At 51.0% G+C, this 26,819-nt stretch overlaps 1 protein-coding gene across 15 annotated transcripts in view; it reads right to left on the bottom strand.

Annotated features, from left to right (window-relative positions):
* The window catches only part of ARID3B (AT-rich interaction domain 3B), a 491,508-nt gene that overhangs the window by 6,243 nt on the left and 458,446 nt on the right, over positions 1–26,819 (bottom strand). For 8 of the 15 annotated variants that reach the window (XM_084968799.1, XM_084968796.1, XM_084968798.1 and 5 more), the window contains one exon: positions 17,027–19,515. In XM_084968799.1, the coding sequence (XP_084824925.1) occupies positions 19,352–19,515 (164 nt within the window). In that variant the 3' untranslated portion in view covers positions 17,027–19,351. Of the gene's footprint in view, positions 1–147; positions 277–3,357; positions 3,581–8,424; positions 8,558–9,523; positions 10,154–16,224; positions 16,458–17,026; positions 19,516–26,819 lie in introns of those variants that run through there. The other 7 variants (XR_014810555.1, XR_014810554.1, XR_014810556.1 and 4 more) reach the window with 7 other exon arrangements.

Genomic DNA, 26,819 nt, shown 5'->3' on the forward strand with positions numbered 1-26,819 from the left:
TGAGCCACAACGGGAACTCCAGAGGAGGCCTCTGGGAAAGACTGAGTCTCAGAGGCTGCAGAGATCAGAGATGAGGAACTCGGGAGGAGGGAGCTGCATGAATAAAGGCCCGCAGGCTAGCTTGAGCAGACAGATCCCAGCCAGGGGAGCTCCCTCACCTGAGGCTGAGCTGTGACTCTGGGTGGAGTTGGGGTCTTCTCAGGTGAATGGAGACTCTCAGAAGAGCTGGGCCAGAGCCACCGGCAGCTAGGGGTCGGCTTGGAGCACCTGCAGCAGCTGCAAGGAGAGAAGACAGTGTTAGAGCACTGTGTGAAGGCCCTGGAGGCAGACGTGTCCAGCTGCTTGGGGAGAAGTCAGTGCTGGTGGTAGCGCTGGGGGTGGCCCTGGCCAGAAGGCCTGGTAAGTGGCTGCTCAGGCCCACCCTCAGTGTCCCAGTTGGGCTAGGGTGGGGTCCTGTTTTAATACTAGGTGAGATGGGCTTTGGACAGGAGGTGGGCCAACCTCTGTCACAGCTGATGAGCGGGAGGAGCTCAGGGCCCCAATCCTAAATCATGTGGCCACAGCCAGACTCCCCTTCCCAGGTATCAACACTCCTGGTTGTCACATTCTGGCTCCTGTGAGAGCACGTGGGAAATCCGTCAGCTTCAACAAGTCCTGTCTGCCCTACACACAGCTGAGCCGCCCCCTGCTGTCCCAGGGCCAGGCTGGGGGGGGGGGGCACACATGAGATAACCGTAGCTGCTGGCTCAAGTCAGGATATTTGGGATTAGAAGTGCTCAGGACAGAGGGCTGTGTCTGTGCAGGGAGCCGTGAAGGAGGTGTCCCTGTCCTAGTCCCCATCTCTGCCATCAGGACACAGTGAGGACATCTACGCGACTTGGAAAGGAATCATTGAAAATGGGTAAAAAGGAGTTCCTGTTGTTGCTCAGCAGTAACAAATCAATCCCTGGCCTCGCTCAGTGGGTTAAGTTTGATCCCGCGTAGTGGTGAGCTGTGGTGTTGCAGATGCAGCTCGGATCTGGCATTGCTGTGGCTGTGGTGAAGGTTGGCAGCTACAGCTCGGGCTCAGTCCCTAGCCTGGGAACTTCCATATGCTGTGCGTATGGCCCTTAAAAAAAAAAAAAGAAAAAAGAAAGAAAGAAAAGAAAAAGAAAATGGGTAAAAATAATGTGGGTGATCTGAGGTCCAAGCTGTGCCCAGACCACCTCATTTCTATTGGCACATTCCAGGTCCAGGAGAGACCAGTGGCCCTCAGGAGAAAGCTGGAGGAGAAAGGATCACATCCCAGGCTTCATGAGAAGGTGGCTGAGTACTGGAAGGCATGCTGGCGCCAGGGGGCAGTTGCTCTGAAATTTAGGGAGGAAGAACTACAGAGGCAGCATAGGCAGAATGAGGCCTGGCCTGCCCAGGTAGATACAATCTGTCTACCTTTTTTTTTTTTTTTTTTTTTTTGTCTTTCTGTCTTTTCTAAGGCCGCACCCACAGCATGTGGAGGTTCCCAGACTAATCAGAGGTGTAGCTGTTGGCCTACGCCAGAGCCACAGCAACATCAGATCCGAGCCGCGTCTGAGACCTACACCACAGCTCACGGCAACACCAGATCCTTAACCCACTGAGTGAGGCCAGGGATCGAACTCACAACCTCATGGTTTCTAGTCAGATTTGTTAACCACTGAGCCATGATGGGAACTCCCTGTCTACCTCTTTCCTCTGCCTGCCCTTGCTCTCCCCCATTCCCTTCCCCACAGCCCTGTCTTTCTTCCTGCATGCTAATGAGTCTCTCCCCCTTCTTAGAATGCACCTGGCCTTTGTCCTCCACTTCCTTCCCTCTGCCTGTTCCTCATCATGCTCCATCATTCTCCACTCATTCATTCATTCAACATGCATTTACTAAGCATCTACTACATGTCCGGCCCTCTTCTGTACACAGGAGAACCAGAGCAGACCATTTCCTGTCCCCAAAAGCCTCTGGTTTGCAGAGGCACACTGTCATCAAACAGGCAATTGTAACTGAATGTGTCTGATGAAGGGAGAGGCACTCTGAAAGCTGGGGGCAGGGCAGCAGACAGGAAATTCTCCTCCAGAGAGGAGGCTTCTGAGCTTCTAAACCCTCACTGAGGGATGAACAGCCATCCTCAAAGAGCCAAAGAAAAAAAAGGATACAGATGGCCAACCAGCACATGAAAAAATGTTCAACATCACTGATTATTAGAGAAATGTAAATCAAAACTACTGTAAGGTACCACCTCACATCAGTCAGAATGGTCCACAGATAACAAACACTGGAAAGAGTGAAGAGAAAAGGGAACCCTCCTGCACTGTTGGTGGAAAGGTAAACTGGTAAAACCACTATGGAAAACAGTATGGAGATACCTCAGAAAACTAAAGGAGAACTACCATATGACCCAGCAATCCCACTCTTGGGCATATATTCGGACAAAACTTTCATTCAAAAAGATACATGCACCCGTATGTTCAGAGCAGCGCTATTCACAATAGCCAAGATGTGGAAACAACCTAAATGTTCATTGATAGATGAATGGATTAAGAAGACATGGTATAACTATACAATGGGATACTACTCAGCCATAAAAAAGAACAAAATAATGCCATTTGCAGCAACATGGATGGAACTAGATACTCTCATACTAAGTGAAAGAGAAAGACAAATACCATCGGATATGACTTATACCTGGAATCTAATATATGGTACAAAGAAACCTTTCCACAGAAAAGGAACTCATGGACTTGGAGAACAGACTTGTGGTTGCCAGGGTTGGGGGAGGGGATTGGGATGGACTGGGAATCTGGGGTTAATGGATGCAAACTATTGCATTTGGAATGGATAAGCAATGAGAGCCTACTGTAGGGACTGGGAACTATATTAGTCACTTGTGATAGAACATGATGGAGGATAATGTGAGAAAAAGAATGTGTACGTGTATGTGTGACTGGGTCACTTTGCTGTGTAAAAGAAAATTGACAGAACACTGTAAACCAACTATAATAGAAAAAATAAAAGTCATTTAAAAAAAAAAGAAAAGAAAAAAGGACTTTTCAACAAGAGAGAAGAGCTCCTGCAAAGTCCCAGAGAGGAGAGATCAGGGGTGGGGGTATTGTGAATAGTCCCTGACTTAAATGAGCAATGGAGCAGGTGAGGGGTTGCCATGAAATGCGGGACAGAGGCCAAAGCAAGGGCTTGCGTGTTCCAGACACTGTCCATCCGACTTCAGCTCCAGCTTGGTGACAGTCTCCTCCTGGCCAACATCCTCCCTTAGTCTCCTGGCCAAGTGCACATGTGCACAGGCAGACAGACAGCTAGATATGTACACACAAGGATACACATCAGACACTCACCCAGAGACAGGTGCATGTGCTCCCAGATGTCCCCACACAGATACAGAGAAACAGGTACAGATATCGAGCAGGGATGTTGAATTTTAAGGACCAGGATGGGCTCCACACTGTGCTGCAGGACCCTGACCAGAGCTAGTCTGCTGCTGTGGCTTGAAGGCGAGGGAGAGCAGGTCTCAGCAGCTGTGCTTAGCTGGCCTTGGGCTTCATAGAAGGTGGAGTTGGTCTAAATGGGTGAATCACAAACTGGGATCAGAGTGAGGCTCTGAGAGGGCTGTTATTTCCTCAGGGAAGCAAATCTGCAGTAACAATTTGCAGCTGCACTTTTGTACAGCAAAAAACATTCATTTTTTGTCTGTTTCTCAGTTCAGACTCTTGAGAGTCAGAGATCGTCTCCTTGGGACCTGAAGGGACTCTGTTCTTTAAGGCGTGTTCAGTGGACTACATGAGTGAGAAGGCAGGACACATAGCGGCCGAGGGCCAGGCCCTCTGGGCAGATTCAGATTCCAGGAAGGAAGGAGGTGGTGGCAGGGGAGCTCTACGGGGTTTGTATTTTTTTGTTTTGTTTGTTTGTTTGTTTGTTGTTTTGCTTTTTAGGGCATATGGAGGTTCCCAGGCTAGGGCTCCAATCAGAGCTACAGCTGCCGGCCTACACCACAGCCACAGCAACACAGGATCTGAGCCTTCTCTGCGACCTACACCACAGCTCATGGCAATGCCAAATCCTTAACCCACTGAGCAAGGCCAGGGATCAAACCCGCAACCTCATGATTCCTAGTCGGATTCGTTTCCACTGCACCATGATGGGAACTCCAGGGGAACTCTATGTAAGCACCATGCAGATGCCCTGTAACCAGTGCCAATTTGGGGTCCAGCCCCATGCCCTTTAGGGACTGCCCTGCTGTGTCTCCCTCTCTCTAGTCCCTGGGTGCCCTGCCCAGGACTCACCTGTGAGTGGGTGCCCTAGGCTCTACGCTTGTCCAGGGAAGATGACCTAGAAATCCGCCCTGGGTCATGGGCAGGGGTCCTGTGCAGAGCAGCCGAGGGGCCAAACACAGCAGGGAGGGGGCAGCAGCTGGAGAGGGTCTGACGCTGCATCAACATCTGGCTGTGGGGGGGTAGGGGTGTGGGCGAGGGGGACCCAGGGCCTCCAGGTCTCTCCACCTCTAGTCCCGTCCCCCACCTCAGGCTCCTTCCACCGAGGCCCTCTCCGGGTCTCTACCTCTGGCTGTCTTCCCCTTCAATGCCGGGATGGTGTGGGCTTCATTGTCCCCAAATTAGTGGTTAAGACCATGGGCTCAGGAGCCTGATTGCTGGCTTATTAAATCCTGGCTCCACATTATTCTGGCTGGGCGCCATTGGGTAAGTTACTCCACTTCTCTGGGCCTCATCTATAAAAGCCAAAAACTGGAACAGTTCTCCTACCCCAGGAGCTGGCTGAGGGGGTTAAACTGGACAAGAATGTAAAAGGCTCAGTGCTATGCTGAACACACGGCATGTGGTTGTGAAATGTTAGCTACTATCTTTTTTTTTTCTTCTTCCTTTTTTTTTCTTTTTAGGGCCACACGGCGGCATGTGGAAGTTCCCAGGCTAGGGGGCCAAGCGGAGCTGCAGCTGCCGGCCTATGCCACAGCCACAGCCATAGCCACAGCCACACTGCTTCCAAGCCACATCCACAATCTACAGTGCAGCTTGCAGCAGTGCTGGATCCTTAACCCACTGAGCGAGGCCAGGGATTGAAACCCATTCCTCATGGACACTATGTTGGGTCCTTAACCTGCTGAGCCACAACAGGAGCTCCAAATGCTATATTGTTACACATTTCATGCTGCTGCAGGCCTGGCTGCTTTGAGGTGAAAGTCCCCCTTCTGAATCAGGGTTGCTTTGGGCCATAGACCTGCCACAGGGGATTGATCTCCTTCACCTTCTGTATTAGTTTGCAAGGGTCGTCTTAACAGAGTATCACAAAGTGGGGGGCTTAACCAACAGCAACTTACTCTCTCACAGTTCTGGAGGCTGGCAGTCTGAGATCAAGGTGTCAGTAGGCGGCTGGGAGGGTGCATCTGTTCCCCAGCCTCTCCTGGTTGCTCACAGTCTCTGATGTTCCTTAGCTCACAGACGCATCACCCCAATCCCTGCCTTCGTGTTCACATGGCACTCTCCTTCGGTACATGTTTCTGTGTCCATACCCACCCACCCCCCCGTTTTTTGTTTTTTGTTTTTTTTTGCCTTTTTTGTCTTTTTAGGGCTGTGCCTGCTGCATATGGAGTTTCCCAGACTAGGGGTCCAATCAGAGATGCAGCTGCTGGCCTAGACCACAGCCACAGCAACGTGGGATCCAAGCCGCATCTGCGACCTACCCCACAGTTCACGGCAATAACAGATCCTTAACCCACTGAGCGAGGCCAGGGATCCAACCCACATCCTCATGGATGCTAGTTGGGCTCGTTAACTGCTCAGCCATGATGGGAACTTCCACATTTTCACTTTTTATAAAGACCCCAGATGGAGTTCCTGTCATGGCTCAGTGGTTGACGAACCCAACTAGCATCCATGAGGATGTGGGTTGGATCCCTGGCCTCGCTCAGTGGGTTAAGGATATGTTGTTGCCATGAGCCATGGTGTAGGTCCAGACACGGCTCAGATCCTGCATTGCTGTGGCTGTGGTGTAGGCTAGCAGCTACAGCTCCGATTTGACCCCTAGCCTGGGAACCTCCATATACTGTGGGAGCGGCCCAAGAAATGGCAAAAAGACAAACAAAAAAACAAACAAACAAAAAACCCACCAGATACACTGGATTAGGATCTACTATTATCAGCTCATTTTTAATTAGATTACTCTGTAAAGACCCTATTTCCAAATAAAGTCACATTCTGGGGTACTGGAGGTTAGAACGCAAACATGCCATTTTTTTCATAAGGGACGCAGTTCACCCACAACACCCTCCAGTTTGCTTCCTGCTACCTTCTTGTTGGGTGGGTTGGGTGTGACTTGGGATCATGGGGTCCTAGCTCTTTCTTGGCTGTTTTTTTCCTTCATTTAATCCCAGGACCTTGACATAGCTGCAGAGAGGCTGGAGGGTCCACCAAGGGGCTGTTCACTGACCCCCTGGCACTACATCTGCATCTGGGTGAGGGAGAGAGACTGGGATCCAATTGAAGATTGGGCTCCTCTCTGCAGGCCAGGCCCTGCCCGGACCCAAGAGCCTGTGCTGGGGTGTCAGTGGGAGAAAGGATGGGGGCGGGGTTCCCCTCAGATGGGACTGCAATCTGTCCTTCACTGCCTGGCTCTGGCCAGCGACGGGAGCAAGATGCAGGCTCGAGAGAAGAAAAACAATCAGATGGCTGGCGAGATCCAGAGATGGAAGGTGGGAGGAGCTGGAGGCTGACTGAGGGGGGTGAGATGGGGCCCTGACCCCCAAGGTCAAGAAGCCCTTCCTGATGACCCCACGCCTGAAACCAGGGACCTAATGCAAAAAAACTAGATGTCCTGGGTTCTGCCACAGTCACCAGCTCCTTCTCCCCATGGGGCCTCAGTTTCCCTGTCTGTATAATGGGTCCCAAAATCCCTGCCTTGGCCCCTGTAGTACGTGGGGGCTCAGGTACAGGGTGTGGAGTCTCTCGGGCTGAGGCAGCCCTTCAATCTGCAAATGGCCAAGGGCCTTACACTCCAGGCTGAGCTGGGCGCCTGGGGGCAGGAGCAGGACTCTGGGTGCAGCTGGCACTGGAACTGCAGCTTGAGCTGCTAGGGGCCAGGGTTGGTGGCCTCGGCTGGGCATGGTCTGGGCCTGCCCACACCCCAGGACAGGGGCATGAGAACCTGGACAGTCCAGCCAGCCAGAAAGGGAGGCCAGCAGTCCAGGGGTTCTTGAGTCCTAGGCACCCACCCTCTTCCCATGAGCACAGTCCCCAGCAGGGACCCCAGGCAAGCTCCCAGAGTCTGGGCATAGAAGGAGGCTCCACCACAACTCCAACCCTCTGTGGGGGTCTGGGCCCAGTATGGCTTCTCTCTGAGGACGAGACTGGCATTTACTCGTCCTCAAGCCCACTCCCCTCAGCCTCCAGTCCCAGAGCTTGGGGAAGGCCTCTGCGGATTCCTCCCTGGGCCTCTCAGGCAGCAGGGTTTCCAACACAGAAGTGGGGTTGTCGCCCGGTGGCCTTGGACAAACCCTCTGCTGACTCTGGGCTCAGGTCCCCATCTGTGCCCCGGGACTGGCAGGTTCTGACCCTCGGTGATACTATGACCCTATGCAGTTTACCCTCTGAGTGTCTGTCCATGGGTCATGCTCTCCAGCTCAGTGCCTGTGTCCTAGCAGGGGGGCCCACTGACCTAGGCTGGGCTCAGAATGGGATGGGGGTAAGGGGTGGCAGAGGCTGGCAGAGGAACCCAAGGAGTGTTCAGGGCAGGCCCCAGCAGAGGCAGAGGAGAGAAGTCAGGAGCAGGTGGGGGCAGAGCCCCTGCAGGAGGTGAGAACTGGCCTGGGGTCGGCCTGCTGCCCTCCCTCAGATCAGACTGGGGATGGGGCTGGAGGTAGGGCCTCCCAGGCAGAGGATGCAGCTGTATGGACTGGCCTTCTAAGCCTACACAGGGTCCTTGTGACTAGGAAACAGAGGACCTGGGACTGAGGCCGAGGCTACCTGGAGAGGTGAAGGTAGGGTGAGCCCAGGAGGTGGGGAGGGGAGGGCTTGTTGGACCCAGGGAGTCAGGATCAGGATGTCTCCACTGAGAGCCAAGAGCTGAGCCCTGAGCTGTCCCACGCTGGACCCCAGGCTGCCTTGCCCTTGCACGGTCTTGGGGTGGTCCTGGGTGGGGACCAGGCACTTACTCCTTGGTGGCATGGGCTCACCAATCAACACAAAGCAAGTGCGTCAGGGCCAAGGCTCTGCAGACCCAGCCTGGTGCACAGGGACCTAGTGCAGAGAGGTGGGAGGATCAGGAGACGGAGGGGAATTTGAAGACCTAGGCCTGCCCTAGGAAGCCCTCAGACAGCTCTCGGGCTGGGTGGTATATTCATACAGGGAGCATCACCCATCAATATTTATGGAATCAATTTGGAAATTTTTAGTTACCTGTACAGTCTGGAGGGGCAGAAAGACACCATCTTGCACCTTCCCCCTAGTGCTGTTCCATCAGCCTCTCCCAGCACCTGGCAGCCAGACATCTGTCCTGTCTTCGGGTCAAGGTGCAGTCCCAGGCAGGACCCTGTGAGGATGAAGTGGGATGATGTCCTTGGGGAAGCACCAGACTGAGACGGGAGCGAATGACGACCCCCACCCTTGCCAGACTTCCCTGAAGGAGGTGGGCTCCGAGCAGACCCAGACGCAGGCTAAGCTGAAGAGTCTGGGACGTGTGGCAAGCCCAGGATTCAGAGCTGGAGGCTCAGCAGCCGGCCCTGGAGGGTGCCCAGAACCAGGTGCTCAGCACTGCCCCCGCCTCTGTGCCTCTGCCAGGCTGGCCTGCCCAGGGAGGAACCTATGGTCTCTCCTGACAAGATAATTGGCCATTGGCTTTCCCTCCCTCAACTGGAGTCAGTCCCTCCCAAGCCCTCACTGCCTCTTCCCCCAGGGCTCAAGCCCTGGAATTTGCTCACTGCCTCTCTCCCTCCCCCTCAAGGTGGCTGAGAGCCTCGCTGAGAAGCTGAGGCTGGAGCAGCAGCTGAGGCTCCACAGGAGCTGGTAGAAAATGAGGCCCATGGGGGTGAGGGGCGCCTGGGTCTGAAGGGCCCTGGGGGAGAAACCCCTTTCCCTCATGGAGATGCTCACTGAGCTGCATTGCTCTCCTCCCTGCCCCAAGGCTCTGGGGCAGATGGCAGGGGCATTTGGAGACATGCTGTTAGGCGCACCCTAGGATCCCTCAGTGGCACGGGGTGGGGGGGACATCGCTAGGCCTTGGGCCTGATGTATCTCACTCTCATCCTTATCCTTTCTAAAGAGGGGAATCCAGGGGAAGAAGCAGGAGGGGGTGTGGCTAGGTGGGCTCTGGTGATACGGGGGGTTGAGAGGTCTGCATTCCTGGGCCTGAGATCATGGATTGAAGGAGAGTGGCCTTCAGAGCTGAGAAGTCCTGTGCTTGAGTCAGCTCCACCCCCTCCTAGGCTGGTGAGCATGAAAAAGCTTCTCTAGGCCTCAGTTTCTTTATCTGCAAAATGGGGATACTGACAGTACTTACCTCAAAAAACGCGATGAGGATCATGCAGACAATGCACACTGCACAGAGCTTGTTTCCAGTCCCCCTGAACTTCCTGATACCTCAGGTCCAGTTTGGATGAGTCAGTATTAAAGCCCAATATCAAATGTGTGTGGGGCTTTAGTCTCAAAGTCTATTTATCCGGGGTTCCACCAGCAAGGCACTGCCTGCACTTCTGATGAAGCTCAGGAAACAATTTGATATAACATGCAGCTGCGAGTGATAAACAGTGTAGCACATCCACTCCCAGGAGCTTGAATGCTGTTAGTGCTTGGCTACTGTTTCACTCTGACTGAGGGCCTCATCTTTAGGACCTTGCATGGAGGGTATGGATGGGTGGTGGCTTCTTGTCTTTTGCCTCAGCTGCTCTCTGGGAACCCCAGGGGTAGGGGGGGCAGATCCATTGGTGGACCCTCAGGCTTTGGACTGTGTCCTCAGGGAACAGGAGCTGGTGCGGCGTCGAGCATCAAGGGCTCCAGAACCAGGAGGACAGGAGCTTCTAGCTGCCTCTGAAGCCCTGCAAGTAGCAATTCTCCAGACCAGTGGGCAGGGTGACCCCTGCCTCCCAGTGGGTCCCAGGCCCAGTTTCTCTCTCTGTTTTTGTCTCGCCATCTGTAAGTTGGAGGGAGAAACAGGATCGAAAGGGTCCTTCTAGCCTGGGCCTTTGCTGGTCCTCCTGGATCCCTCAGCTGGACCCCTTGCCTGCACAGAGCTAGGACAACCCCATATCTGTTCCTGCCCTGCCTCTGTGCCCTCTATGGGTCAGCCTCTGCCTCATCTGCTCCCAGATCTCAGCTATAGCCCTAGAACCACAGAGGAGGTGAGCATCTGAGAAAGTTGGCAGCCAGGGGCAGTACCCTGGTCAGGGGCAGTACCCAGGCTGGGGAAGAAAGGTGGTGTGGGGAGTTCCCGTGGTGGCTTAGTGGTTAATGAATCTGACTAGGAACCATGATGTTGTGGGTTTGATCCCTGCCTTTGCTCAGTGGGTTAAGGATCCGGTGTTGCCATGAGCTGTGGTGTGGGTCACAGACGTGGCTTGGATCCTTATGTTGCTGTGGCTCTGGCGTAGGCCAGCAGCTATAGCTCTGATTAGACCCGTAGCCTGGGAACCTCCATATGCTGCAGGTGCGGCACTAGAAAAGGCAAAAAGACAAAAAAAAAAAAAAAAAAAAAAAAAAAAAAAAAAGTGGTGTGACTGACTGAGGCCCAGAGCCACAGCCTCCCTCTGCAGCACAAGAGACTGAGGTCCATCCCTGGCTTTTAGCCTAGTGAGCTGGGCATCTTGGCACAGAGTGCTGGGATTGACAAGCCTCAGGGAATCAAGCGGGGACAAGGACTCCTGGGGAGAAGGGAGGCCCCATGACTATGCCTTTGGTCACCAAGGCCAAGCTCTCTCTCTCTCAGGCCTGAGGCTTATAAAGAAACTGTCCTTGTCTCCCACCTGCCATGGGGCCTGAAATGCTCATGTCAGCACAATATTCCTGACTGTCAATGGATGAGGCCACTGGGCCCTTTCCCAGGGGAACCGTCTGGCTCAGAGTAGAGTGGGGCAGAGAGTGACCTGTGGGGATGCTGGGGTCCTTGTGGGGCTTGGTTGGCCTACTCAGGGCCCCAGTGCCAGCAGAGTGATGCCACCTGTTTCACTGGGGAAGCCACTGGGCACTGGGCTTTCGATTTTAAAAGTGAGTTTTCATTTACTTGTACTTTACTCACTCTACAGTTTACATTTCACAGACAAGAAATTGCCCAGAGCAGGACAGTAACTTGCCCTAGGTCACACAGCAAAAGAGCAGCTAAACCTCTCTGGTTGCCTAACCTGTCCCAAAAAGGTGGTTTCTCATTTCATACTATCTATTCTGAACTTGAGAGCAGGACCATGTCAATGGTCAGCTTAGGGTTGACATCCCCCTCAAGGTCATCTGGCCATTTTTCTTTTTTTGTACCTCCCTCCCCACCCTCCTGGGTGCTTCCTTCCCCTACAGAGCTCTGTCAGCTGGGCCACATGCCCCCAGAACCCTCCTCAGTGCTGTCGCTGAACACTCCCTCCATCTACTATCTTGAGTGAAGTGGGGTTTTGCAGAGGCGGACTCTGACAGGGGGAAGGGACAGAATGTCTCTGGGACTGTTTCCCTAGCATCATCCTCTACAAAATGTTCTCTGCCCTCCCTGCCATCCAAAGGCTACTTTGTGTGTGGGGGGGGGGAATGCTGCTGAGTTCTCGATTGATCCAGCACTGGGTACGGAACCCAAATGAACCGATGGGTTCTTTTCTGGGATAATTGGACTTGGGACAAAAGAGTAATATTTCCAGGGCTGAAGACCAGACGCATAAAACTGGGGAGCTGTCAACTACATTGTTTTTCTCTGTGGAAAAACCTGGATTTCAGTGAAAGCAAATGCAGCTAGCGATTCCCAGACGTTGAAATTGGGATGGAGAGATTTTGGTTCAGGCCAGAGGCCCCTTGCATGGAGAAGACATAAACTTGACTTCTGGGGTATCATCTCAGTTTGGTCTGTGGCTCAGGCAGCAGGCTGAGCTGGTCTTCGGAGGGGAGAAATACCTTTCGTGGGCACGCTTCTGAGTTCTAGACTCTTCCCGAGGCCAGCCCCCGGGTCCCACTGCCCTTGGGCTCCTCCACACACCCTGGTGTCAGAAAACAAACGCCCCTCCTTTCTGCTCACGTGTGCCTGAGTGGTCTGGGTCCCTTGCCAGGGCAAAACCCTTAATGCCTCCAAAACAGACAGCTGCCGCTGCATCCCGAGGGCCCTCCCTAGATGCCGAGCCTTGCCTTCCACTGGCTTACTCTCAGACCAGTCTCCAGTTTGTTCTCCTGACACAGTGGGCCACTCCACCACCCTTTGGCCTTCTTCTGTGACCCTGGGTCTGGGGTTTGTACCTTACTGCCTCCAAAAGCAGCGGGCAGGGGTGTGTGGGGTGATCCCCACTCTTCCCAGTCCTGTTGTTCTGGTCGTTTCCTTCTCCCCTTTCTTCCAGTAGGGATTACAAACCTTCCCTTTCGGAAGCCCCAGGCCACCACTACTCACTTCCTTCTGGTCAGGAATACGCACACCCCCTCACACGGATGCAGGCGAAGGCGTGACCTGCGCTCACCTTTCCTCCAAGCTCCGAGAGATACCAGGGCCGATCCTGTAGCCCCGCCCCTCCTCCCATTGGCTGCGGGGCGGGCACATGCCCAGCCCTGGCCAATGCGGTGGGGGAGAGCTGCGGCTCGCGGCCGGGAAATCATCTCAGGGAGATGCTAAAGACCCTCAGGTGACAGCCACCTGTGCTCGGCGAGGCAGAGCCAAGAAGCGCGAACATCTGAGCGCCTCCACACCGCAGGCATCCTCTGCTTCCATCTCCTCACCGCGCCGGGTCGCCCCTGCACTCGCTGAAGCACATGCGGGGAAGGCCGGACAGCTGCATTAGAGTCCATTCCTAGCTAGCCCTGCCATTCACAACATATGTGACCTCGTGCACATCTCTGATCTTCAGTTTCTTCGTCTGTAAAATGAACAAAAGTCACTGCCTCACATGTCTGTGGGTGCGGTGTTAAATGAGATGCTTTGTACAACGTGCTTAGTTAGCGCTTGCTCGTGGTTAGGGCACAGCCTCTGTACCCCCTGACTCAGAACCCCTGCTGCTCTTCTCACATCTCTGGGACCACCTCATCTGTAAAATGGGGGTATTATAGTCCCATTTCATTAATGTGCAGAGGAGCAAATAAGTTAATTCATGCAAATAATTCTGGCACACATAAGTGTTCAGTAATTATAACTTTCACAGGCTCGTTATTACCAGTGCTGTCCTGTGTCCTGTGGCAGAAAGGTGCAGGAACTCTGCTGCAGAGTTCCTCTGGGATACAAACCTGGGAGCATAACTGATGGGCCCCAGGGCATGTGCATGTTCCACTTTACTATATAAAGTCAAAGTGTTTTCCTGAGTTAGGCTAACTTAAACTCCTCACAGCAATCTGTCAGAGTTCCACTGCTCCCCACCCTTGCCAAGACATGGTATTGTACGACTAAATTTCCTGCCAATCTAACAGTATGGAATGGTTTTCTGTACATTCCCGATTGCTAATGAGGTCCAACCATTTCCTCTTCTGCAGAAGACCTGTTCATGACTTTGCTCCCTCTCCTCAATCCTTCTTTTCGCTTTTGACTTTTTTTTTTTTTTTTTTTTGGTCTTTTCTAGGGCCACACTCCCAGCATATGGAGGTTCCCAGGCTAGGGGTCGAATCAGAGCTAAGCCGCCGGCCTACACCACAGCCACAGCAATGCAGGATCTGAGCCGTGTCTGTGACCTACACCACGGCTCATGGCAACACTGGATCCTTAACCCACTGAGCAATGACGGGAACTCCCAGTTTTGTCTTAACAACAAGCATTAAGACAAACATGCTGACAACTATGCCTGTTTTCTTTTTCGGGCTGCATCTGTGGCATATGGAAGTTCCCAGGCTAGGGTTGAATTAGAGCTGCAGCTGCTGGCCAGATCCGAGCCACATCTGTGACCTATACCTCAGCTCATGGCAATGCCGGATCCTTAACAGAGTGGGGCCAAGGATGAAACCAGCATCCTCAGGGATACTAGTTGGGTTCTTAACCCACTGAGCCACAACGGGAACTCCTCTACTACTACTCCTTTGTTGGTTGTGTGTTGCAAGTAGCTCCTCCCAGTTTATATCTTTTGATGAACTTCCTTTGGAGGGTCTAGTTTGAGGAATTCTTTCCTTTATCGAGATCTTGAAGATATTCATGTATTATATATACACTGGAGACACACGTGGCATGTGGACATTCTGGGGCCAGGGATCAAACCTGTGCCACAGCAGCAATCCAAGCCACAGTGACAATGCTAGGTCCTTAACCCACTGAGCTACCTGAGAACTCCATTTTTTTCTGTTAATTTATTATGGGATGGAAAGGCAGTGGCCTCGTGCCTTGTTCTTCCCAGATTCTCCATCTCCATCAGGAACTTCATCCAGCTGCCACTTCTCCTTCAGCAACCCCTCACAGCCATTACACAGTTTGTATCTCAAATGTCTCTGGATCCCGCTTCTCCTCACTTCTCAGCTCCTTGTACAGTAGGCTTGCTGAACCTCCATGTGGCAGCCCCCTGGTATGTCATAGTTGTGAGGTGTGATCCCAACTATTGGTTGGTTAGTAATTCAAGTACTAAAGGGTTGGTTACTTCTTTTTCTTTTTTTGCTTTTTAGGGCCACACCCATGGCACATGGTAGTTTCCAGGCTAGGGGTTGAATCGGAGCTACAGCTGCTGACCTGTGCCACAGCACAGCCATGGGATCCAAGCCACATCTGTGACCTGTACCACAGCTCATGGCAACACAGGATCCCTGACCCACTGAGCGAGGCCAGGGATCAAACCTTCATCCTCATGGATCCTAGTTGGGTTCGTCAACAACTGCGCCATGAGGGGAACTTCAAGGGTTGGTTATTTTTATCAAAAGATTTTTAGGGAGTTCCCGTCGTGGCGCAGTGGTTAACAAATCCGACTAGGAACCATGAGGTTGCGGGTTCGATCCCTGCCACTTGCTCAGTGGGTTAACTATCCGGCGTTGCCGTGAGCTGTGGTGTAGGTCGCAGGCGCGGCTCGGATCCCGCGTTGCTGTGGCTCTGGCGTAGGCTGGTGTCAACAGCTCCGATTAGACCCCTAGCCTGGGAACCTCCATATGCCGCAGGAGCGGCCCAACAAATGGCAAAGGACAAAAAAAAAAAAAAAAAAAAAAAAAAAAAAAAAAAAAAAAAAAAAAAAAAAAAAAAAAAAGATTTTTAGGAGTTCCTGCTGTGGCGCAGTGGAAATGAATCTGCCTAGTAACCATGAGGTTGGAGGTTGGAGGTTTGATCCCCGGCCTTGCTCAGTGTGTTAAAGATCCAGCATTGCCAGGAGCTGTGGTGTAGGTCATAGACATGGCTCAGATCCTGTGTTGCTGTGGCTATAGCTGTAGGCCAGCAGCTGTAGCTCCAATTCAACCCCTAGCCTGGGAAACTCTATATGCCACAAGTATGGCCCTAACCCGCCCCCAAAATTAGATTTTTAAAGCATCAGTGAGATTCAAGGCTGTCCCAATGTCACCCTCATTTTCTAGCACTTCAAAATGGCAGAGAAAACCCCTCAGAAGGCGCAGACAGGTGAGGTGTATGTATGTTATGGGTGCAGGAAGGCAATCACAAAACTACTCAGTGCTTTACCTCTCTGCCTATTTCTTTTTTTGGGGTCTTTTTGCCTTTTCTAGGGCCGTTCCCACGGCGTATGGTGGTTCCTAGGCTAGGGGGCTAATCGGAGCTATAGCCGCTGGCCTACAACCACAGCCACAGCAACTTGGGATTCGAGCTGAGTCTGTGACCTACACCACAGCTCACGGCAACACCGAATCCTTAACCCACTGAGTGAGGCCAGGGATCAAAACCTGCAATCTCATGGTTCCTAGTTGGATTCGTTAACCACTGGGCCACGACGGGAACTCCATCTGCCCATTTCTTTTGGTTTTACCAAAACCAGGTTGTGCCCATAGGATGTACATCGTGGCAGGGGAAAAAAGGCTGAGCAGGCCTAAGTTTCACTGGCAGTGTCTCAGGGTGCCCACACCTAGAATGTCTCCCAGTTCCAGATCACCCTTCTAGAAAAGCCTTTTCCTGAGCTTATGTCCTTAAAACATGCTAGCAGTGTCCTGATACTCAGAAGACGATGCCCAGATCACTTAGCATGGGATCCAACCTGGTCCCAGCTACACTTTTCCAGTCACCCATCCCCCTCTGAAGGTACCGCTCAGTTGCCCAATGCCAGGTCCTTTGATGCCACCGAGTTTCCATATGTACCAGTTCCCCTGGTGAGAATCTTCTTCCTCACGTCTCCACTTGACAATCTCATTCTTCCAGCTGAAACATCTACCTGTAAGCACAGGGACTGTACTTCAGCAGGAGCTCAAAGAGGGCTTGCTAATGGCGGAGAGCCCTGGCCCTGCTGGGGCCCTGCTGGGATCCTGTTGCGACACTGTGGGTATTGGTTTTGGTGATCAGGCAATGTCAGAGGTGCCTGGCTAATAAAGAAGGCAGGTTGAGAGTGAGTGCTTTGGGGAAAAAGGATGGCTGAGCAGTTAAGGGGAGAAGGTTGAGGAAAAGTCAGGAGATCAGAGGGCAGTTCACCCAGCTCCTTATACTCTGAAGGCCCTTGCTTCTTCCCTATTACTGTCCAATGAAACAGTCACTGAAAGGTGTTCCCTTTGTGGCTCAGCAGTTAATGAGCCTGACTAGGATCCATAAGGATGTGGGTGCGATCCCTGGCTTCATTCAGTGGGTTAAGGATCCTGTGTTGCTGTGGTTGAGGCATTAGACAAGCAGCTGCAGCTCCAATTTGACCCCTAGCTTGGGATCCTCTATATGCTGCAGGTATAGCCCTAAAAAAAGCAAAAAAAAGAAAAAGAAAAAGAAAAAGTCACTGAAAGTACCCAAGAGATCTGCTTGTGTGAAGAGGTAGAGGTTTATTGAAATATAAACATTCGAAAACATGTAAGATAGAAAATAACCACAACATATACAGACACTTGCTGCAAGAGGACATCTGAGGTATTTATCCACTGCCTAGGCTACCCATGTGCTATCACATTTTTTCCTGGTTAGAAAACAAGTAAGTTAGGGAGGGGGAAAAGACAGAGCAGCCCTGGCCAATGAATGCCATGGCCTCAGGGCTGTACCCTCAGCAAAGTTTCTCTTGGCCCAGGTGTTCTGGGGGGGGCACCTGCTGGCACTCCCCACCCTGGGGCTTTCAGGCTGAGACCCTGCTAATGCCCTGAGGGCAGCAAGGGCTCACTGAGAGGGTGAGGCTGGGCAAGCTGCCTGGGAGAGGGAGAGGATCCAATGACCAGGAAGACAGAATGCACTGGCCCTGCGTCCTCCGGGTGGGAAGAGTCCATCCTTCGTGACCAAACCCCTGAGAAAGACATATTGGCCAATGTCTGTGATGTCTTCAAGTGGGCCTGGCACTGGCCAACTGGGCTCCTCCCTGACCCAGACCCAGGACACCCTCTGCCTATGCCCTGCATGGACCTGGCGGGTAAGGTATTGAGGCTTCTGAGGCTATAAGAGGGTCAGCCCCCAGTGATGAGGCTATGCGTGACCGTGTGTGTGAGAGAGAGTGTGGAGACGGGGGGAGGGGAGAGAGGCGATGCAGTCCGGCACGGCTGCAGCTTACCTGGCTGAGGTATGTCTTGTGCTCAAGCATTTGGTTTCCCTTTCTTTTCCCAGACAGGACCGTGGGTGGGCCTGTGCCTCTGTGGCCTCCCACTGCTGCAGCCCACATCACACTAGGGGGGTTCTATGAACACTGCAGGGCTTACTCCATTGAGAGGTGAGCCTTGTGAGAGAATCACCTCCTCTTTATGACACATGAGCAGCCTGCTCCACCCCAGGGTCCGAAAGGAGAGACAGAGCTCTCTTAGCATTGCCTCACCCTCGACTTCAGCAAGGCCTGCGGCTGCACCTGCCCTGGGGTGGGAATGTTGAGCAAAAGAGAGACGCTCTGTCCCCACCCAGGTGAGCTGGGCTTTGGGGAGTGGGACTGCGATGCTCCAGTGGGAAATGGGTCAAGGGCCATCTTGAGAACCAGTGTGGTTTCAGGACCCAACCTGCATGAGAGAGGGCCTCTCAGTTCCACCTCCTCCTGCCACTGTGATCCCTGAGTCATTTCTCCTGCTGCCTCTCCCAGCTCCTCACCGGAGTCTTAGGGAAGGGCCGGAGGGGCTGGGGTACCAGATCATTTGCTCGGCTTTGGGGGTGATCTGCTTTCATTTCTTTGGTGCTATATGATAATAACAATAAAAATTTTAAAGTAAAAAACAAACAAAGTCAGCAAACACATATAAAAAAGATTTCAGAGATGCAAATACTTCCTGAAGAATCAAACATAAACAATTACAAGTCTGAGGTATTTCAATGAACCTGACATCAGCAGGTCTGGAGATACTGGGGCTGAGATGGCCCCATGAGAAGAAGGGGGGCGCAAGGGACAAGTGGGCTGTTTTCTGGGAGAGCTGGCCAACAGGGGTGAGAGGTCTGGGAGGGTCAGTAAAGGGTCAGTGGAGTGGGTGCCAGGGCCTGCCTGGGCAGCCCTGAGGCTCTGCCTCTCCCTTGGCAGATGCCCAGCAGGCCCTGAGGGTGGCCCTCATGAGCCCTTTCTTGGGACCATTAAAAGGGGGATATGGGGCCCTGAGATGCTTCAAGACTTGAATCTGAGGGACCCACACCCCAGGAACCAAACCCAGTAGGCAAGGTGGTTTGGGAGGACCTCATCCCATGCTCAGCAGAGAAGGGCTGCGAAGGCATGCTTTAGGCTCTGAGCAGCCCCACATGGAGGTTAAAGATGGGGACTGAGCAAGGGAAGAGACCAGGGAACCTGGGGTCATGGCAGAAGGCAGGAGAAGGGAAATAAATTAAAGGGGAAGGGATGTGGAGGGCCTCCAGCCCTGTGTCAGCTTACAGATTGTCGATACACTGTGCCCGGAATAGGAGGTGGCCTGGGAGCCCTGGAGGAAGCTGGACGCCCACAGACCCCGCCCAGTTCTCCAGGACAATCCCTGATTGGACAACGCTGCTGTCAGGCCCCTCCAGCCTCTCCCTGTCTCTAGAGTACAGCAGGACCTGATGGAGCCTGGACAGACGGACACATCCAAACTCTCAACATCTGGCCAAGTGGTGTTTGATGTGGGCTCCGAGAGATGAGGTAAATTCTGTGCATCAACTTCCTCCACTCTTGAAGGGAGAGTGGGGAGTGGAAGCTGGGTCCTGCCCTCAGAGGGACCAGCTGGTGGAGGGCTCTGCGCTGGGGGTGCCCCGAGATGAGGTAGGACTTGGTGAGCAGTGAGAACCGCTGCTGCTGCTGGCGCTGCTGCCAATGCTTTGGGTAGCAGATCCTGCGATGAGGTGGACCACAGGCTTCTGGGCAAACAGCACACCTGAGTGAGGGGGCGGGGAGAAGGAAGTGTGAGCAGATGGGGAAGACGGGACAGCTTCAGCTCACCACACTGTATTTACTGCTAACTCTCCATGCCAGATGCTGCGCTGGGGGGGACACTGCTCTGCCCCCAGGGGCTTAGAGGCTGGTGAAGGGGACGGAGTCATTTGCTCAAATGTCTGTCACAAAGGCTCTAGGGGAAGTGTGCCCAGGGTGCTGTAGTTTTGGAGGCTCTGGAGGGCAGGGGAAAGTGGGTCAGGAAAGGCTCCAGGATTAGAGCATGCCTGGACTTTTAGAAAAAGTGGTCACTGGAGTTCTCGCTGTGGCAAAGATGTTTAAGTATCTGTCTGGTGCTGTCTCTGCGGCAGCACAGATTCATTCCCCTGCCCAGTGGAGTGGGTTAAGAATCTGGTGTTGTCACAGCTGTGGCAGAGATTGCAGGTGCAGCCTGGATTCGATCCCTGGTCTGGGAACTTCCATATGCAGTGGGTGCGGCCAAAAAAAAGTAGCCAAGTAAAAAGGAGGAGATGGCGTGGCAGGCAGAGGAAATCTGAGAGAGCAAAGAGCAGAGAGAGGCAACAGAAGCGTTGGAAGCTCTGTCCCCTTCACCAGCCTCTAAGCCCCTGGGTGTGCAGTGTGGTATAATCAGGGGATGCTGGAGGCAGGAGTGTGGCACAGGGGGCTAGAGAAGTGGGAGGCAAGGAAACAGCCTCCTGAGAGCCTCTAGGCTCTCTGTAGGGATCATGGAGCCCCTGAAAGTGTTTTTTTTTTTTTTTTTTTTTTTTTTTTTTTTGTCTTTTTGCCATTTCTTGGGCCGCTCCCGCGGCATATGGAGGTTCCCAGGCTAGGGGGCTAATCGGAGCTGCAGCTGCCAGCCTACGCCAGAGCCACAGCAACGCGGGATCCGAGCCGCATCTGCAACCTACACCACAGCTAACGGCAACGCCGGATCGTTAACCCACTGAGCAAGGGCAGGGACCGAACCCGCAACCTCATGGTTCCTAGTGAGATTCATTAACCACCGCGCCACGATGGGAACTCCAGCCCCTGAAAGTTTGAAGGAGGGACATCGGGAGACATGGGGTTGAGACTACTCTGTGAGGTGGGGAGGAATGTGGGTGGGTGGAGGCCTGTGAGGAAGCTACTCTAATGGCGAAGAGAGGCCTGACCCAGGGCAGCAGCCGGGACACGGCAGAGATAGGAGGGCACCAGCGTCTGCTCAGCTCTGGGCAGCAATGGCCTGAGGGGCTCTTGGAGCAACCTCCAGGTATCTGACCTGGGTGACCGCATAGTTGCTGAGAAAGGGCACAGGTGGCATGGAATTGAGGCAGGTGAGTTTGGGGAGCCTTCAATTGCCTTCTGACTGGTCCCCATGCTGAGGGAGAAAGAGGCATTTCCTTCTCCTTTCTCCTGAGAGAGGACGAGAGGAGATGGAGAGCCAGGCACCAATATCCTCCTTCCCTGCTTTCGCCACAGACCCACTCCCACTCCTAACCCTCCTGAACCTCCTAGGCACCACCAGAAGGCAAAGAGCACTCAAGCCTTACCTAACAGCTCAGCCAGTCTCCTCGAGGGAGTCTGTATTAGCAGAGGGCTCTGAATGTGGCCTCTGAAGCACCAACTCTGTGGTCACTGGTGAGGCAGCCTGGAATCCCTGCTTCTCTGCAGGCTGCTCCCAGAAACTCTGTCTCTTCCCTTCCCCAACCCTGATGCCCCCCATGAGTGGCCCTAAGAGATCCAGAACACAAGGCCTCCAGGGTGGCATCCCGAAGGGGCCTGGTCCCCAGCCCCCGGAGAAGAAGCACTCAGAGGGCAGGGGATGCCCCACAGAAATGCCCCTGGTTCTGATGGAAGTGTGTCTCTAACCCACCTGCACTGGACACCTCGCCATACCTTCTGTTAAGAGGTGGCCAATGCCCAGGCCCCTGGCAGAAAGCTGCTGGCTAGTGTGCCCAGGCTCTGTGGCCCCAACTCAGCAAGCTACACGTAACAAGAGTCAGCTTATTTGTTCCCAGACTCACCCCTAAACCAACAAAATGGGAGTGGGAAAAAGATTGCTTTTTCTATGAAAACTAAGTTGAATACCTTGGAAAAACTTGTCGAAGGTGCTAAACCGACCAAATGACCAACCAACCAACAAAAAACCATTACCAAATTAGACTTAGGAAGACACACTGTAAAAGACTGAGTGGGAAAATCATGAAAACACAGGCTGACTTGGTTGCATTCAGATTCCTTTGCCTGTGTCTCAGTCCTTGGCCCATGAGAGATGATGTTTAGGAAGAGAAGAGCTGAACCACCGTCAAAGAAAGGAGACCTGAGCATTGGAAGAGCAGAATAGTGGACACTGATTTAACGTCTAATGTTAAAAGTAGAGGTATAGAGTTGACAACGATTCTTTACATTAAATGACATTTTCAGTTAAAAGGCCAACCAATAGTCGAAAAAGGGTTACACAGGGGGTCTCTATCACTCTATCAAAGATGGCGAAGAGGAGTTCCCATCTTGGCTCAGCAGAAACGAATCTAACTAGCATTCATTCGGACAAACATCCATCCCTGGCCTCACAGAGGGTTAAGGACCCAGCATTGCTGTGGGCTGTGGTGTAGGTCGCAGATGAGGCTTGGATCTGGCATTGCTGTGGCTGTGGCCTGTGGCTACAGCTTGCTACGATTCAACCCCTTGCCTGGGAACTTCCATATGCCACAGGTGCAAACCTAAAAAGACAAAAAACAAACAAACAACAAACAAAAAGGTGGAGGAGGAGACGGGATTAAGATGATGGAACAGAAGGACTGAAGCTCACCTTCTCTCATAAAAACAACAAAATTACAACCAACTGATGAACAACCTTCAACCAAATAGACTGCAAACTATCAAAAAAGATATCCTACTCCAGAAGACAAAAAGGAGGCCATATCAAGAGGTAGGAGGAGCGATTACTCGATATAAGCAACCCCATACCTGCCAGGTGGGAAGCCCACAGACTGGAAAGTTACTGTATCACAGAGACTCACCTACAGTGAGAGAGTTCTGAGCCCCACATGGGGTCCCCACGCCTGGGGATCTGGCAATGGGAGAAGGAGCCCCCACAGCATTTGGCACTGAAGGTCAGCAGGGCTTGTGTGCAGGAGCTCCACAGGACTGGGGGAAACAGAGACCTCATTCTTGAAAGATGCACACAGGCTTTCATGTGCACTGCGTCCCAGGGCAAAGCAGAGACTACACAGAAATCTGGATCAGACCTGACTGCAGCTCCTGGAGGATCTCCTGGGAGAACAGAGGGTGACTGTGGGTGGTTGTGGGGAAAGGACATTGGAGGCAAAGGTCTCTGGAATAATCATCAGTGTGTGTTCCTTTACAGGTGACCATTTTGGAAAAGTCTGGCCCCACCCACCAGGGCTGAGAAGCCCCAGACCAAACAATAATCCAGGTGGGATCACAGCCCCACCCATCAGTAAACAGGCTGTTGAAAGACACCCCCTCACACACACACAGCTGCCTCTAATCTCACCCAGAGACAAAGACCCACTCACCAGAGGGATAAGGATCAGCCCCACCTACCAGTGGGCAGGCACCAGTCCCTCCCATCAGGAAGCCTAGAGCAAGTCCTCAGTACCAGCTTCAGCCACAAGGAGAGCAGACGTCAAAAGTAAGAGAGGCTACAACTCTATTCTCTGCAAAAAGGACACCACACCAAAAATCTATACAAAATGAAAAGGTGGAGATCTGTAACTCTGATAAAGGAACAAGAAAAAACCCCAGAAAAACAGCTAAATGATCTGGAGATTATCAGCCTCCAGGAAAAAGACTCTAGACTGTTGATGCTGAAGATGATGCAAGACATTGGAAATAAACTGGAGGCAAAGATGGATAATTTACAGCAAACAGTTCGCAAAGAAACACAAGATTTAAAACTTAAGCAAGCAGAGATGTAAAATACAACAACTGAAATAAAAAAATTCATTAGAAGCAGCTAACAGCAGAATACAGGAGGCAGAAGAATGAATAAGTGAGGTGGAGGACAGACTAGTGGAAATCACCGATGTAGAACAGAAAAGAGAAAAAAGACTGAAAAGAAATGAAGACAGCCTAAGAGAATTCTGGGACAACGTTAAATGCACCAACATCTGTATTATAGGGGTGCCAGAGGGAGAAGAGAGAAAGGGTCAGAAAAAATATTTGAAGAGATAACAGCTGAAAACTTTTCCAACATGGGAAAAGAACCACTCACTCAAATCCAGGAAGCACAACGAGGACCATATAAAATAAACCCAAGGAGGAACACCCCGAGACACATACTAGTCAAACTGACCAAAATTAAAGACAAAGAGAAAATACTGCAAGCAGCCAGGGAAAAGAAACAAGTAACATACAAGGGAATCCTGGTAAGGTTATTGGCTGATTTTTCAGCAGAAACTCTGCAGGCCAGAAAGGAGTGGCATGATATACTTAACGTGATGAAAGGAAAAACCCTTCAACCAAGATTACTCTACCCAGCAAGGCTCCCATTCAGATTTGAAGGAGAAATCAAAAGCTTCACAGACAAGCAAAAGCTAAGAGAATTCAGCACCACAAAACCAGCTTTACCACAAATACTAAAGGAACTTCTCTAGGCAGAAAAGAAAAGGCCACAACTAGAAACAAAAATACCACAAATGACAAGGCTCACCAGTAAAGGCATATATACAGTAAAGGTAGGAAATCATCCACGCACAAATATGCTACCGATATTAGAAATTGTGAGAGGAGGAGGGTACAAATGCAGGACACTGGAGAGCACTTGCAATTAAGAAACTAACAACTTGGAGTTCCCGTTGTGGCACAGCGGTTAATGAATCCAACTAGGAACCATGAGGTTGCGGGTTCGACCCCTGCCCTTGCTCAGTGGGTTAACGATCTGGCATTGCCGTGAGCTGTGGTGTAGGTTGCAGACTTGGCTCGGATCTGGCATTGCGGTGGCTCTGGTGTAGGCCGGCAGCTACAGCTCTGATTAGACCCCTAGCCTGGAACCTCCATATGCTGCGGGAGCGGCCCAAGAAATTGCAAAAAGACAAAAAAAAAAAAAAAAAAAAAAAAGAAACTAACAACTTAAGAACAATCCTGTATATATACAGACTCCTATATCAAAACTTCAGGGCAACTGCAAACCAAAAATTGATACACACAAATTAGAAAAATCAATGCAAATACAATACTAAAGACAGTCATCAAACCACAGAGAAGAGAACAAGAGAAGGAAAGAAAAAAGAGCAACTAAAACAAGTCCAAAACAATTAGTGAAATGCAATGAGAACATACATAGCAATAATTACCTTAAATGTAAATGGACTAAATGCCCCAACCAGAAGACATAGACTGGCTGAATGGATACAAAAACAAGACCCAGATATATGCTATCTTTAAGAGACCCACTTCACTTCTAGGGACACATACAAACTGAAAGTGAGAGGATGGAAGAAAATACTCTATGCAAACAGGAATCAAAAGAAAGCTGGAGTAGCAATACTCATATCAGACAAAACAGACTTCAAAATAAAGAATAAGAGATAAGGAAGGACATGATATAATGATCAAAGGATCAATCCAAGAAGAAGATATAACAATTTTAAATATATATGCACCCAACATAGGATCACCTGAAAAAAAAGGCAACTACTAACAGCCTTAAAAGGAGAAACTGACAACAACACAATGATAGCGGGGGATATTAACACCCACTTCCATCATCCAGACAGAAAGTCAACAAGGCAACACAGGCCCTAAATAAAGCATTAGACCAGATGGACTTAAAAGGTATTTATAGAACATTCCATCCAAAAGCAGCAGAGTACACATTCTTCTAAGGGCACATGGAACATTCTTTAGAATTAATCACATTCTGGGTTACAAATCAAGCCTCGGTAACTTTAGGAAAATTGAAATCATATCAAGCATTTTTTCTGACCACAACGCTATACGAGTAGAAATCAACAAGAAAAAAACTGCAAAAAACAGAAACACGGAGCTGCTGTCGTGGCGCAGTGGTTAGCAAATCCGACTAGGAACCATGAGGTTGTGGGTTCGATCCCTGGCCTTGCTCAGTGGGTTAAGGATCTGGCGTTGCCGTGAGCTGTGGTGTAGGTCACAGATGTGGCTGGGATCTTGCATTGCTGTGGCTCTGGCATAGCCTGGCAGCTACAGCTCCGATTAGACCCCTAGCCTGGAAAGCTCCATATGCCGCAGGAGAGGCCCAAGAAATGGCAAAAAGACAAAAAACAAAAACAAAAACAAAAACAAAAAAAACATAGAAACATATGGAGACTAAACTACATGCTACTAAAGAACCAATGCATTACTGAAGAAATTAGAGGAAATTAAAAAATACCTAGAAGCAAATGACAACAAAGATACAACACTCCAAAACTTATGGGATGCAGCAAAAGCAGTTCTAAGAGGCAAGTTTAGAGCAATACAAGCCCGCCTCAGAAAACAAGAAGCACCTAGAGAGAGAACAGACAAGACCTAAAGTTAGCAGAAGGAAAGAAATCATAAAGATCAGAGCAGAAACAGATGAAATACAAATGAAGAAAACCACAGAAAAGATCAATGAAACTAAAAGCTGGTTCTCTGAAAAGATCAACAAAATTGATAAACCCTTAGTCAGACTTAACAAGAAAAAAGAGAGAGGACTTAAATCAATAAAATTAGAAATGAAAAAGGAGACGTTACAACAGGCATCACAGAAATACAAAGGATCCTAAGAGACTACTAGTTGCAACTATATGCCAACCTATATGTCCTTTTTTAAAAGGACAACCAAGAAACAAATTCTTAGAAAAGTACAATCTTGCAAGACTAAACCAAGATGCAATAGAAAAGATGAACGGACCAATCACAAGTACTGAAATTGAAACTGTGATTAAGAAACTTTCAACAAACAAAAGTCCAGGACCAGATGGCTTCACAGGCAAATTCTATGAAACATTTAGAAAACAGCTAACACCTATGCTTCTGAAACTATTCCAAAAAATTGCAAGGAAGGAACATTCCCGAACTCATTCTCTATGGCCACCATCACCCTGATACCCAAACCAGACAAAGATACCACAAAAAAAAGAAAAAAAGAAAATTACAGGCCAATATCACTGATGAACATAGAGGCAAAAATTCTCAACAAAATACTAGCAAACCAAATCCAACAATACATTAAAAGGATTGTACATCATGATCAAATGGGATTTATCCCAGGGATGCAAGGATTTTTCAATATCCAAAATCAATCGGTGTGATACAGTACATTTACAAACTGAAGAATAAAAACCA

Source organism: Sus scrofa, chromosome 7, assembly GCF_054392235.1.
Source record: "Sus scrofa isolate SSC_HxYL_T2T_F1_AM1 chromosome 7, Sscrofa_HxYL_maternal_Yorkshire_Landrace_v2.0, whole genome shotgun sequence".
Lineage (NCBI taxonomy): Eukaryota > Metazoa > Chordata > Mammalia > Artiodactyla > Suidae > Sus > Sus scrofa.